The 12,152-nt window shown below is 36.8% G+C and overlaps 1 protein-coding gene across 4 annotated transcripts in view; it reads left to right on the top strand.

Annotated features, from left to right (window-relative positions):
* PIBF1 (progesterone immunomodulatory binding factor 1) overlaps nt 1-12,152 on the top strand; it is a 298,753-nt gene that overhangs the window by 43,068 nt on the left and 243,533 nt on the right. For all 4 annotated transcript variants that reach the window (XM_001136372.5, XM_063792192.1, XM_054665364.2 and 1 more), the window contains exons 7-9: nt 2,610-2,718; nt 3,327-3,508; nt 10,799-10,924. In XM_001136372.5, coding sequence (XP_001136372.1) covers nt 2,610-2,718; nt 3,327-3,508; nt 10,799-10,924 — 417 coding nt within the window. The remainder of the gene's footprint in view (nt 1-2,609; nt 2,719-3,326; nt 3,509-10,798; nt 10,925-12,152) is intronic.

Consider the following 12,152-nt stretch of genomic DNA (forward strand, 5'->3'; position numbering starts at 1 on the left):
ATAGCAAACTTGAATATCACAATAAATATTGGCAATAATGAATTACAGTCCATTGAATAGAATAAGAGTTTATAAGTGCAGGCTAATAATAAATACAGAAAGAGGATCTTAAAATTTTTTTAATACATCATCTTTACCATTTTTAAGTGTACAGTTCAGTGGTAATAAATATATTTATATCCTTTTTGGGAAAGAGGATCTTTACGGTTGAAATCCAAGCAATAAATGTATCTGCATGTAAGAATGACCATTTTGTAGCCGCATAATAATATTGATTCAGAATCATCATTGGAATATAAAACCATCATGTATAAGTATGTTAGGGAATAGGATATTTACACAAAGCATCTCTTCACAATTACTTGTTAATTTTAAAGGGCAAAAGGATACCTTTATAGTTAAACTCTGGCAGATGCTACCTTAACCTAGTGATCAAAGTTACTATCACCAATAATGGGATAAACTGACGTCACATACCTCAGTACATCTTCACATAACATACTGAGAATGTGTTTCTGTATCAGAGAATCATTTCTGAGAATCATTTCTGTAGTATTCCTGCCCAAGTGCCTAACCTGAATCTAATAATGAAGAAACTTCAGACAAGTGAAAATTGAGGAGCATTCTATGATGCAGCTAGCCTCTGCTCTATAAAAAGTCATAAAACACAAGGAAAACTAAGAAATCTTCAAGGTTAAAGGAGACTAAAACCCCATGACATCTAGATGCATGGTAATAGATTATAATATGATGATAATAGATCCTTGGATTACCATTATGGTAATAGAGCCTTGGCTCAGGGAAAAAAAAATTCACAAAGGGTGTTTTGGGAGACAGTTGACAAAATTTGAAAATGGATTGTATGTTAGATAATATTATATTAGGGCTAAGTCTCCTGAATATGATAATTATACTGTGATTATATAAGAGACTATCTTTAATCTTAGTAAATTCACACTAATTATTTAGGGATAAAGGGACCTAATGTCTCAGTTGAGGAAACAAATGCACATGTATGAGTATGTGTGTGTAGGTGTGTATACACATATAGATACATGACCTTTGACCAACATGGGGTCCACTTATATTCAGGTTTTTATCAACCTAACACCAATCGAAAATACAATTTTCACGGGATGTGAAACCTGAGTATACAGAGGACTGACTGGTGGGATCTGCAACAACTGCAGGACTTCAGCATGTACAGATTTGCGTATTCAGGTTGTGGGGGTGGGTCTGGAACCCATTCTCCACATATACCGTTAAGACACCTGCATATATTCACATATATTAACAAGAGAGAGGGTTTGAATAAATATGACAAAGTAATATTTATTTAATATTACAAAACAAATACAACAGTGTTAATGATTGGTAAGTAAAAGCATTAAAAAGAACCAAGCTGGTTACAGCGTGTCATGTCTGTAATCCTAGTGCTTTCAGAAGCGCAGGCAGGAGGATCACTTGAGCCCAGGACTTTAAGACTAGCCAGGCCAATATAGCAAGACCGTCTTTACAAAAAAAATTAAATTAGGCACATGGTGGCATGCACCTGTAGTCCTAACTCTCTGGCAGGCTGAGGCTGGAGGATCACTTGAGTGCAGTAGTTCAAGTCCAGTCTGGGTGACATAGCAAGACCCCCATCTCATAAAAAAAAAAAATTTTTAAAAAAAGATTTTTTAAAAAATTGCATGTAAAAGCACAAAATAAAATTTAAAATTTTTTTAAATTAAAAATAATCTAAACATTCTAAAAATAAAAAAGCACAAAATACGTATAGTAATATGTATCAGAATAGTAATACTGATAGTCATCTTATTGGGTTTGTAGGTGATTGTTATTTTGTGCTTTGCTCAGTTTTTCTTCAATAAACATAATATTTTGTTAACTAGAAGAAAAAAGGCTTTCTAAACGTTTTTGAAAAGCTGATGCAAAGGAAAACAATTCCTAACAGCCCTCTCTTTGGAAATACCAGGTGGGTCAGTGAAATAAAGTGCAAAGGCACTGCTTCTGACTGCAGGGAAGTAGTTAAGAGTTAGTAAATCTGTTTCTCTGCTCATTTTAAAAAATGTCTGTTGTAGGTTTTAGTCCAATTCTTGGTATAACTTTTTTGGGGAACTTGTCTTAAAATGGAAATTAAAATCTGGGTAATCATAAACAATTTGTGAATGAAATAGTCACAAGAATGCCTGCCTACGTATCTACTATGCAATCTAAATGATAAGTTGTATTTTTTTTTACCTTAACTGAACTGAAAGCCTAGAGCCATGTATACATTCTTTAAAAGTTTTAACCTCAAGATAAGATTGAAGATGACTAATGAAAAAATACCAAATGTATGTTAGTAAGTTTTATTATTTACTGTACTGGCTTATGTAGTTTATATATTCCTTAAAGGTAATAAATTGATATGTATGTATTTGAACAAGGTCTGAAACAGAGTCCCTTCTAAATCTGAAAAGTAGGTACTTTATAGTTCATGGAATTACACTGAAGCCCCATTGCTAGTGTCTCTATTCAGCGTCCTAATACATAGTCAACCCTTTTAAAGTGTACGCTGTACAAGGGGATGTAAAATTTACATGTCTCTTTGAATTTTATTTTAACAGTGAACGTGATGCACTTGAACAGGAAGTAATTGAGCTTAGGAGAAAACATGAAATACTTGAAGCCTCTCACATAATTCAAACAAAAGAACGAAGTGAATTATCAAAAGAGGTAAGCTTATAATTAGAGTCACTTATATTATATAGTATAGTATTAGTGAAAAAAATAGCCCAGAGTAGATTTGAAGGAGAGACATTTTTTTTGTTATGTAGTTCCTCCCAAAAAGATAATTTTTTTTTTTTTTTTTTTTTTGAGATAGGAGTCTTTCCCTGTTGACCAGGCTGTGGTGCAGTGGTGCGATCTTGGCCCACTGCAACTTCCGCCTCCCAGGTTCAAACGATTCTCCTGCCTCAGCCTCCTGAATAGCTGGGATTACAGGCGTGTGCCACCATGCCCTACTAATTTTTACATTTTTAGTAGAAACAGGGTTTCACCATGTTGGCCAGGCTGGTCTCAAACTCCTGACCTCAAATGATCCACCTGCCTTGGCCTCCCAAAGTGCTGGGATTACAGGTGTGAGCAACCATGCCCAGCCCCAAAAAGAGACTTTTAGTAGCTATTTTTAGATTTTAAAAAAGTTGCATGCTAAGAGTTAGCCCTTTTTAAAAGGAAAATTTTCATGTGGTGAATGAAAACATGAAGGAAAGAAATTAATACAGTCAAGCTTGAAAAGTAAGATGGCATCACTGTGGATACTTTTTGTTTCTACATGTATGTAGGTAGTCACCTTAGAGCAAACTGTTACTTTACTGCAAAAGGATAAAGAATATCTTAATCGCCAAAACATGGAGCTTAGTGTTCGCTGTGCTCATGAAGAGGATCGCCTTGAAAGACTTCAAGCTCAACTGGAAGAAAGCAAAAAGGCTAGAGAAGAGATGTATGAAAAATATGTAGCATCCAGGCAAGATTTGCATTATTTCCCACGTAAATAGATATCAATTAACAGATTTTCTTTGAGGGAACTCTTGGCTTTGGGGAAGATTTAGTGATTTTTTTAAGGTCTATTCTATATGATAATACTAAGATAATACCTTATTTTATTTTATTTTATTTTTTGATTTTGACATTTCTGCTTTCTGTTTGCATACATTTAAGTGGTGTAATTTTCCCATGTGCCTTTATTTTAAAACTTTGTCATTTGGTTTTAGGTACGTTTCTTGAATACAGTTATGAGCTGATGTATCCATTAGGATAATTTGGGTTGCAAATAATGCAGAAGGGTTTAAAAAATGAAGTGAGATATGTTTGCTTTTTTTTTTTTTTAATAAATTATACTTTACGTTCTGGGGTACATGTGCAGAATGTGCAGTTTTGTTACATAGGTATACACATGCCATGGTGGTTTGCTGCACCCATCAACCCGTCACCTACATTAGATATTTCTCCTAATGTTATCCCTCCCCTAGCCCCCCACTCCCCGACAGGCACCGGTGTGTGATGTTCCCCTCCCTGTGTCCATGTGTTCTCATTGTTCAACTCCCGCTTATGAGTGAGAACATACCGTGTTTGGTTTTCTGTTCTTGTGATAGTTTGCTGAGAATGATGGTTTCCAGCTTCATCCATGTCCCTGCAAAGGACATGAACTCATCCTTTTTAATGGCTGCATAGTATATGTATTCCATGGTATATATGTGCCACATTTTCTCTATCCAGTCTGTTATTGAAGGACATTTGGGTCGGTTCCAAGTCTTTGCTATTGTGAACAGTGCTGCAATAAACATACGTGTGCATGTGTCTTTTATGTTAGAATGATTTATAATCCTTTGGATATATACCCAGTAATGGGATTGCTGGGTCAAATGGTATTTCTAGTTCTAGATCCTTGAGGAATTGCCACACTGTCTTCCACAATGGTTGAACTAATTTACACTCCCACCAACACTGTAAAAGCATCCCTATTTCTCCACATCCTCTCCAGCTTGTTGTTTCCTGACTTTTTAATGATTGCCATTCTAACTGGCGTGAGATGGTATCTCGTTGTGGTTTTGATTTGCATTTCTCTAATGACCAGTGATGATGAGCATTTGTTCATATATCTGTTGGCTGCATAAATGTCTTCTTTTGAGAAGTGTCTATATCCTTTGCCCACTTTTTGATGGGGTTGTTTGGTTTTTTCTTGTAAATTTGTTTAAGTTCTTTGTAGATTCTGGATATTAGCCCTTTGTCAGATGGATAGATTGCAAAAATTTTCTCCTGTTCTGGAGTTTGCCTATCCACCCTAATGATAGTTTCTTTTGCTGTGCAGAAGCTCTTTAATTTAATTAGATTCCATTTGTCAATTTTGGCTTTTGCTGCCATTGCTTTTGGTGTTTTAGACATGAAGTCTTTGCCCATGCCTACATCCTGAATGATATTGCCCAGGTTTTCTTGTAGGATTTTTATGATCCTAGGTCTTACATTTAAGTCTTTGATTCATCTTGAGTTGATTTTTGTATAAGGTATAAGGAAGGGGTCCAGTTTCAGTTTTCTGCATATGGCTACCTAGTTTTCCAAACAACATTTATTAAATAGGGAATCTTTTCCCCATTGCTTGTTTGTGTCAGGTTTGTCAAAGATCAGATGGTTGTAGATGTGTGGTGTTATTTCTGAGGCCTCTGTTCTGTTCCATTGGTCTATGTATCTGTTTTGGTACCAGTACCATGCTGTTTTTATTACTGTAGCCTTGTAGTATAGTTTGAAGTCAGGTAGCGTGATGCCTTCAGCTTTCTTCTTCTTGCCCAGAATTGTCTTGGCTATGTGGGCTCTTTTTTGGTTCCATATGAAGTTTAAAGTAGTTTTTTCCAATTCTGTGAAGAAGATCAGTGGTAGCTTGATGGGGATAGCATTGAATGTATAAATTACTTTGGGCACTATGGCCATTTTCACGATATTGAATCTTCCCATCCGTGAGCATGGAATGTTTTTCCATTTGTTTATGTCCTCGCTTATTTCTTTGAGCAGTGGTTTGTAGTTCTCCTTGAAGAGGTCCTTCACATCCCTTGTAAGTTATATTCCTAGATATTTTATTCTCTTAGTAGCAGTTGTGAATGGGAGTTCACTCATGATTTGGCTCTTTGTCTGTTATTGGTGTGTAGGAATGCTTGTGATTTTTGCACATCAATTTTGTATCCTGAGACTTTGCTGAAGTTGCTTATCAGCTTAAGGAGATTTTGGGCTGAGACAGTGGGGTTTTCTAAATATACAATCATGTCATCAACGAACTGAGACAATTTGACTTTCTCTCTTCCTAGTTGAATACTCTTTATTTCTTTCTCTTTCCTGATTGCCCTGGCCAGAACTTCCAATACCATGTTGAATAGGAGGAGTGAGAGAGGGCATCCTTGTCTTGTGCCAGTTTTCAAAGAGAATGCTTCCAGTTTTTGCCTGTTTAGTATGATATTGGCTGTGGGTTTGTCATAACTAGCTCTTATTATTTTGAGATATGTTCCATCGATACCCAGTTTATTGAGAGTTTTTAGCATGAAGGGGTGTTGAATTTTGTCGAAGGCCTTTTCTTCATATATTGAGATAATCGTGGTTTTTGTGATTGGTTCTGTTTATGTGATGGATTACGTTTATTGATTTGTATGTGTTGAACCAGCCTTGCCTCCCTGGTATGAAGCCAACTTGATCATGGTGGATAAGCTTTTTCATGTGCTGCTGGATTTGGTTTGCCAGTATTTTATTGAGGATTTTTACATTGATGTTCATCAGGGATATTGGCCTGAAATTTTGTTTTTTTGTTGTGTGTCTGCCAGGTTTTGGTATTAGGATGATGCTGGCCTCATAAAATGAGTTAGGGAGGACCTCTTTTTCTGTTGTTTGGAATAGTTTCAGAAGGAATGGTACCAGCTCCTCTTTGTACCTCTGGTAGAATTCAGCTGGGAATCCATCTCATCCTGGATTTTTTTTTGGTTGGTAGGCTATTACTGCCTCAATTTCAGAACTTGTTATTGGTTTATTCAGGGATTCGACTTCTTCCTGGTTTAGACTTGGGAGGGTGTATGTCCAGGAATTTATCCATTTCTTTTAGATTTTCTAGCTTATTTGCATAGAGGTGTTTATAGTATTCTCTGATGGTAGTTTTTATTTCTGTGGGATCATTGGTGATCTCCCCTTTATCATTTTTTATTGTGTCTGTTTGGTTCTTCCTCTCTTCTTTATTAGTCTGGCTAGCGGTCTATTTTGTTGATCTTTACAAAAAAAAAAACAGCTCCTGGATTTTTTGAAGGGTTTTTTGTGTTTCTATCTCCTTCAGTTCTGCTCTGATCTTAATTATTTCTTGTCTTCTGCTAGATTTTGAATTTGTTTGCTGTTGCTTCTCTAGTTCTTTTAATTTTGATGTTAGGGTGTCAGTTTTAGATCTTTCCTGACTTCTCTTGTGGGCATTTAGTGCTATAAATTTCCCTCTACACACTGCTTTAAATGTGGCCCAGAGATTCTGGTATGTTGTGTCTTCATTCTCATTGGTTTCAAAGAACATCTTTATTTCTGCCTTCATTTCGTTGTTTACCCAGTAGTCATTCAGGAGCAGGTTGTTCAGTTTCCATGTAGTTGTATGCTTCTGAGTGAGTTTATTAATCTTGAGTTCTAGTTTGATTGCACTGTGTTCTGAGAGACAGTTTGTTATGATTTCTGTTCTTTTGCATTTGCTGAGGAGTGTTTTACTTCCTATTATGTGGTCAATTTTAGAGTGAGTGTGATGAGGTGCTGTTGATTTGGGTGGAGAGTTCTGTGATGTCTATTAGGTCTGCTTGGTCCAGATCTGAGTTCAAGTCCTGAATATCCTTGTTAATTTTCTGTCTCATTGATCTATCTAATATTGACAGCGGGGTGTTAAAGTTTCCCACCATTATTGTATGAGAGTCTAAGTCTGTTTGTAGGTCTCTAAGAACTTCCTTTATGAATCTGGGTGCTCCTTTAATGGGTGCATATATATTTAGGATAGTTAGCTCTTCCTGCCGCATTGATCCCTTTACTATTATGTAATGCCCTTTATTCGCCTTTGATCTTTGTTGGTTTAAAGTCTGTTTTATCAGAGATTAGAATTGCAATTCCGGCTTTTTTTTTTGCTTTCCGTTTGGTTGGTAAATATTCCTCCATCCCTTTATTTTGAGCCTATATGTGTCTTTGCAAATGAGATGTGTCTCCTGAATACAGCACACTCATGGGTCTTGACTCTTCATCCGATTTGCCAGTCTGTCTTTTAATTGGGGCATTTAGCCTGTTTACATTTAAGGTTAATATTGTTATGTGTGAATTTGATCCTGTCATTATGATGCTAGCTGGTTGTATTGCCCGTTAGTTGATGCAGTTTCTTCATAGTGTCGATGGTCTTTACAATTTGGTTATGTTTTTGCAGTGGCTGGTACCAGTTGTTCCTTCCCATGTTTAGTGCTTCCTTCAGGAGCTCTTTTAGGGCAGGCCTGTTGGTGACAAAATCTCTCAGGATTTGCTTGTCTGTAAAGGATTTTATTTCTCCTTCGCTTACCAAGCTTAGTTTGGCTGGATATGAAATTCTGGGTTGAAAATTCTTTTCTTTAAGAATGTTGAATATTGGCCCCCACTCTTTCTGCCTTGTAGGGTTTCTGCAGAGAGATCCGCTGTTAGTCTGATGGGCTTCCTTCCCTTTGTGCGTAACCTGACGTTTTTCTCTGGCTGCCCTTAACATTTTTTCCTTCATTTCAACCTTGGCGAATCTGACGATTATGTGTGTTAGTGTTGCTCTTCTCAACAAGTATCTTTGTCGTGTTCTCTGTATTTCCTAGATTTGAATGTTGGCCTGTCTTGCTAGGTTGGGGAAGTTCTCCTGGATAATATCCTGAAGTGTTTTCCAACTTGGTTCCATTCTCCCCATCACTTTCAGGTACACCAATCAAACGTAGTTTTTGTCTTTTCACGTAGTCCCATATTTCCTGGAGGCTTTATTCATTCCTTTTTATTCTTTTGTCTCTAATCTTGTCTTCTCTCCTTATTTCATTAAGTTGATCTTCAGTCACTGTTATCCTTTCTTCCACTTGATCGATTTGGCTTTTGAAACTTGTGTATGCTTCTTGAAGTTCTCATGCTGTGTTTTTCAGCTCCATCAGGTTATTTATATTCTTCTCTACACTGGTTATTCTAGTTAGCAATTTGTCTAACCTTTTTTCAAGGTTCTTAGCTTCCTTGCATTGGGTTAGAACATGCTCCTTTAGCTTGGAGGAGTTTGTTATTACCCACCTTCTGAAGCCTACTTCTGTCAATTCATGAAACTCATTCACCGTCCAGTTTTGTTCTCTCGTTGGCGAGGAGTTGTGATCCTTTGGAGGAAAAGAGGCGTTCTGAGTTTTGGAACTTTCAGCCTTTTTGCACTGGTGTCTCCTCATCTTTGTGGATTTATCTACCTTTGGTCTTTGATGTTGGTGACCTTCGGATGGGGTCTTTGAGTGGACGTGCTATTCCTTTGTGTTTGTTAATTTTCCATCTGACAGGCCCCTTTGCTGCTGGCCTGCTGGAGTTTTCTGGAGGTCCCCTCCCGACCCTGTTTGCCTGGATATCACCAGCGGAGGCTGCAGAACAGCAAAGATTGCTGCCTGATCTTTGCTCTGGAAGCTTCTTCCCAGAGGGGCACCTGCCAGATGGCAGCCAGAGCTCTCCTGTATGAGGTGTCTGTCGGTCCCTACTGGGAGGTGTCTCCCAGTCAGGATACACGGGGGTCAGGGACCCACTTGAGGAGGCAGTCTGACCCTTAGCAGAGTTCAAACGCTGTGCTGGGAGACCCACTGCTCTCTTCAGAGCTGTTAGGCAGGGACGTTTAAGTCTGCTGAAGCTGCACCCACAGGCACCCCTTTCCCCAGGTGCTCTGTCCCAGGGAGATAGGAGTTTTATCTATCAATTTTATTTTCTTATACAGTATTACTTTCTAGTTGGTTTTTAAAAAGACACTGTGGTTTTTTTCAGCAATATCAAAAGCCTATTTCTTTTAGATAGATAGATATATGCTATGACTGTTTTTTCATTTGTGACATAATTTTTTAAATTCCTATGACTAATATCTCTATAGAAGTATTTTTTTAAAGAAAGTATGAAAGTATCTCTATAGAAGTATATTTTGGAAGAAAATCTCAGTATGCTAACGATTTCCTGTGTGAAATGTAAAAGAATTATGAGGAGATGGTATTGCATAGTGTTTTAACTTATATGCCCTTCAATCAGACTCCCTATGTTTTGGTCCTGCCTTCTTTCTTCTACTGGATGTGTAGAAGTTACTAAAGTACCTTAATATCAATCGCTTTTATAACCCTTGAATTATATCGACATACCAGAACAAACATGCTGGGTGCAGTGGCTCACACCTGTAATCCCAGCATTTTGGGAGGCCAAGGCAGGAGGATTGCTTGAGGCCAGAAGTTTGAGACCAGCCTGGGCAACATCGAAAACCCTGTCTCTATAAAAAAAAGTTTTTAAATTAGCAAGGCACAATGTCAAGCACATGTAGTCCTGCCTACTCAGGAGGCTGGGGCAGGAAGATGGCTTGAGCCCAGGAGTTCGGGGTTACATGATTGTGCCACTGTACTTCATCCTGGGTGAGAGAGCAAGGCATTATCTCTTTAAGAAAAAAAGAAAAAAATACTAAAACAAAACAAATTTTACCTTAAAGGTAAAGGTAAAGGTAAATTTTACTCTTAAATAGTCCACACATTCAGAATTTTTCCTAGCCTGTAGTGGTTTTTCATACCCTATATAATACTTCGACTTGGCTAAAAGATCACGGTGTGGCTGTGGTTGTCATGCTTGGAAGCAAAGGATTCATAGACTCAGAGTCATTTCATTTTTATATTTTTGTTTATATTATTCATCTCTCAACATCATCCTACCACATTATTATTTTTAAATGAAGGACATTCTCAATTTTGAAGCCTCAACCATATGCATTAAAACTACTAGAAAAGTGTTTTGGAAGATGAATAATTATCCCACATGAATTACTAAGATTTTATATAGTAATTAAGTCTTTTGGAAAATAATGTTTAACAGGTTGAAATCTTAGATCGTACTAGTTAGGAACAGTATTTTTAGGAATTATAAAACTTTATACTATTAATAGTTAAGTTTTTCAGGTAACACAGTTTATAGAGCATACTCGATAAAAGGTATTAAAATCTTACGTAGAGTGCAAAAGCCTATTTGTTTCAAAAGAAAATTCATGGTTGTTCCTTTTCACTCCTTGCAGAGACCATTATAAAACAGAATATGAAAATAAACTACATGATGAACTAGAACAAATCAGATTGAAAACCAACCAAGAAATTGATCAACTTCGAAATGCCTCTAGGGAAATGTATGAACGAGAAAACAGGTAAAAAAAAAAAAAAAAAAAAAATGCCTGTATGGTATTTTATTTATCTTTGGAGGTTTTAGAAGCTTTATTGAAATTAAATGCTATTTATTATATAATGTCTTTTTTAATACATTAGAGAAAACTTGTCATAAATCGAAATCTAAGTATAATGAGAACATGAAAGTTCTAAAGTCTTAGAACAAGATTTACTAGACTTTAACCTTTTTGCTCTGTTATTCCTGTTATGTCTTTTTTTTTACCCTAGTGACTTCTCTTTTTGCATTTGCTTCAGTTCAGATTGAGGACAGATAAAAAGTAAAGAGTGCTGAGATATCAGTTCTTCCTGTATTATAGCAACGATTTCTCCTGGAAACTTGTTAAAACTAGAATAGTAATTTCAAATATACATATGCCTCATTTAGCTGCTGGCTCCAAAAGATGTCGTATTAGGTAATCCTGAAGAAATATCATTTTTGGCTGGGCGCGGTGGCTCACGCCTGTAATCCCAGCACTTTGGGAGGCCGAGGTGGGCAGATCACAAGGTCAGGAGATCGAGACTATCCCGGCTAACATGGTGAAACCCCATCTCTACTAAAAATACAAAAAATTAGCCAGGCGTGGTGGCGGGCGCCTGTAATCCCAGCTACTCGGGAGGCTGAGGCAGGAGAATGGCATGAACCGGGGACACAGAGCTTGCAGTGAGCCGAGATCGCACCACTACACTCCAGCCTTGGCGAAAGTGCGAGACACCATCTCAAAAAAAAAAAGAAAAAAGAAATATCATTTTTATTCATGCAGTTACTTTTAGATCAGTAAATATTAGGCTCACCTAGTTAGTGATTGGCAGAATTCAGGGAAAATAAATACTATTTATTTCAATGGCAGATATTTTTATACCGTTATTATAGTCAGTGTGGTTTTTGAAAGTTTATATTTTAATGAGAAAATTATTTTGAAATTGACTTGTGATACTAGTTTATCAGCACTGATTTGCTTATATGATATTTTGATTGTTGTCAGCAAGGCTTTAAATCAGACTTAATCTATAATAGCATTGTACCATGTCATTTCTACTAGGAATATAGTAGCAGAAAATTTGGTATGTCCACCCCTCAATTCCAGGAAAAAAAAGCTGCTGTATTATAGTTGCTTATTTATAAGTTGCTGTATTTATAAGTTGGCCACTACTATAAAAACTATATATGTAGAATTATCCTTTGGTAGTAAATTAACAAAGATATTTTTA

This window comes from Pan troglodytes, chromosome 14 (genome assembly GCF_028858775.2).
Source record: "Pan troglodytes isolate AG18354 chromosome 14, NHGRI_mPanTro3-v2.0_pri, whole genome shotgun sequence".
Lineage (NCBI taxonomy): Eukaryota > Metazoa > Chordata > Mammalia > Primates > Hominidae > Pan > Pan troglodytes.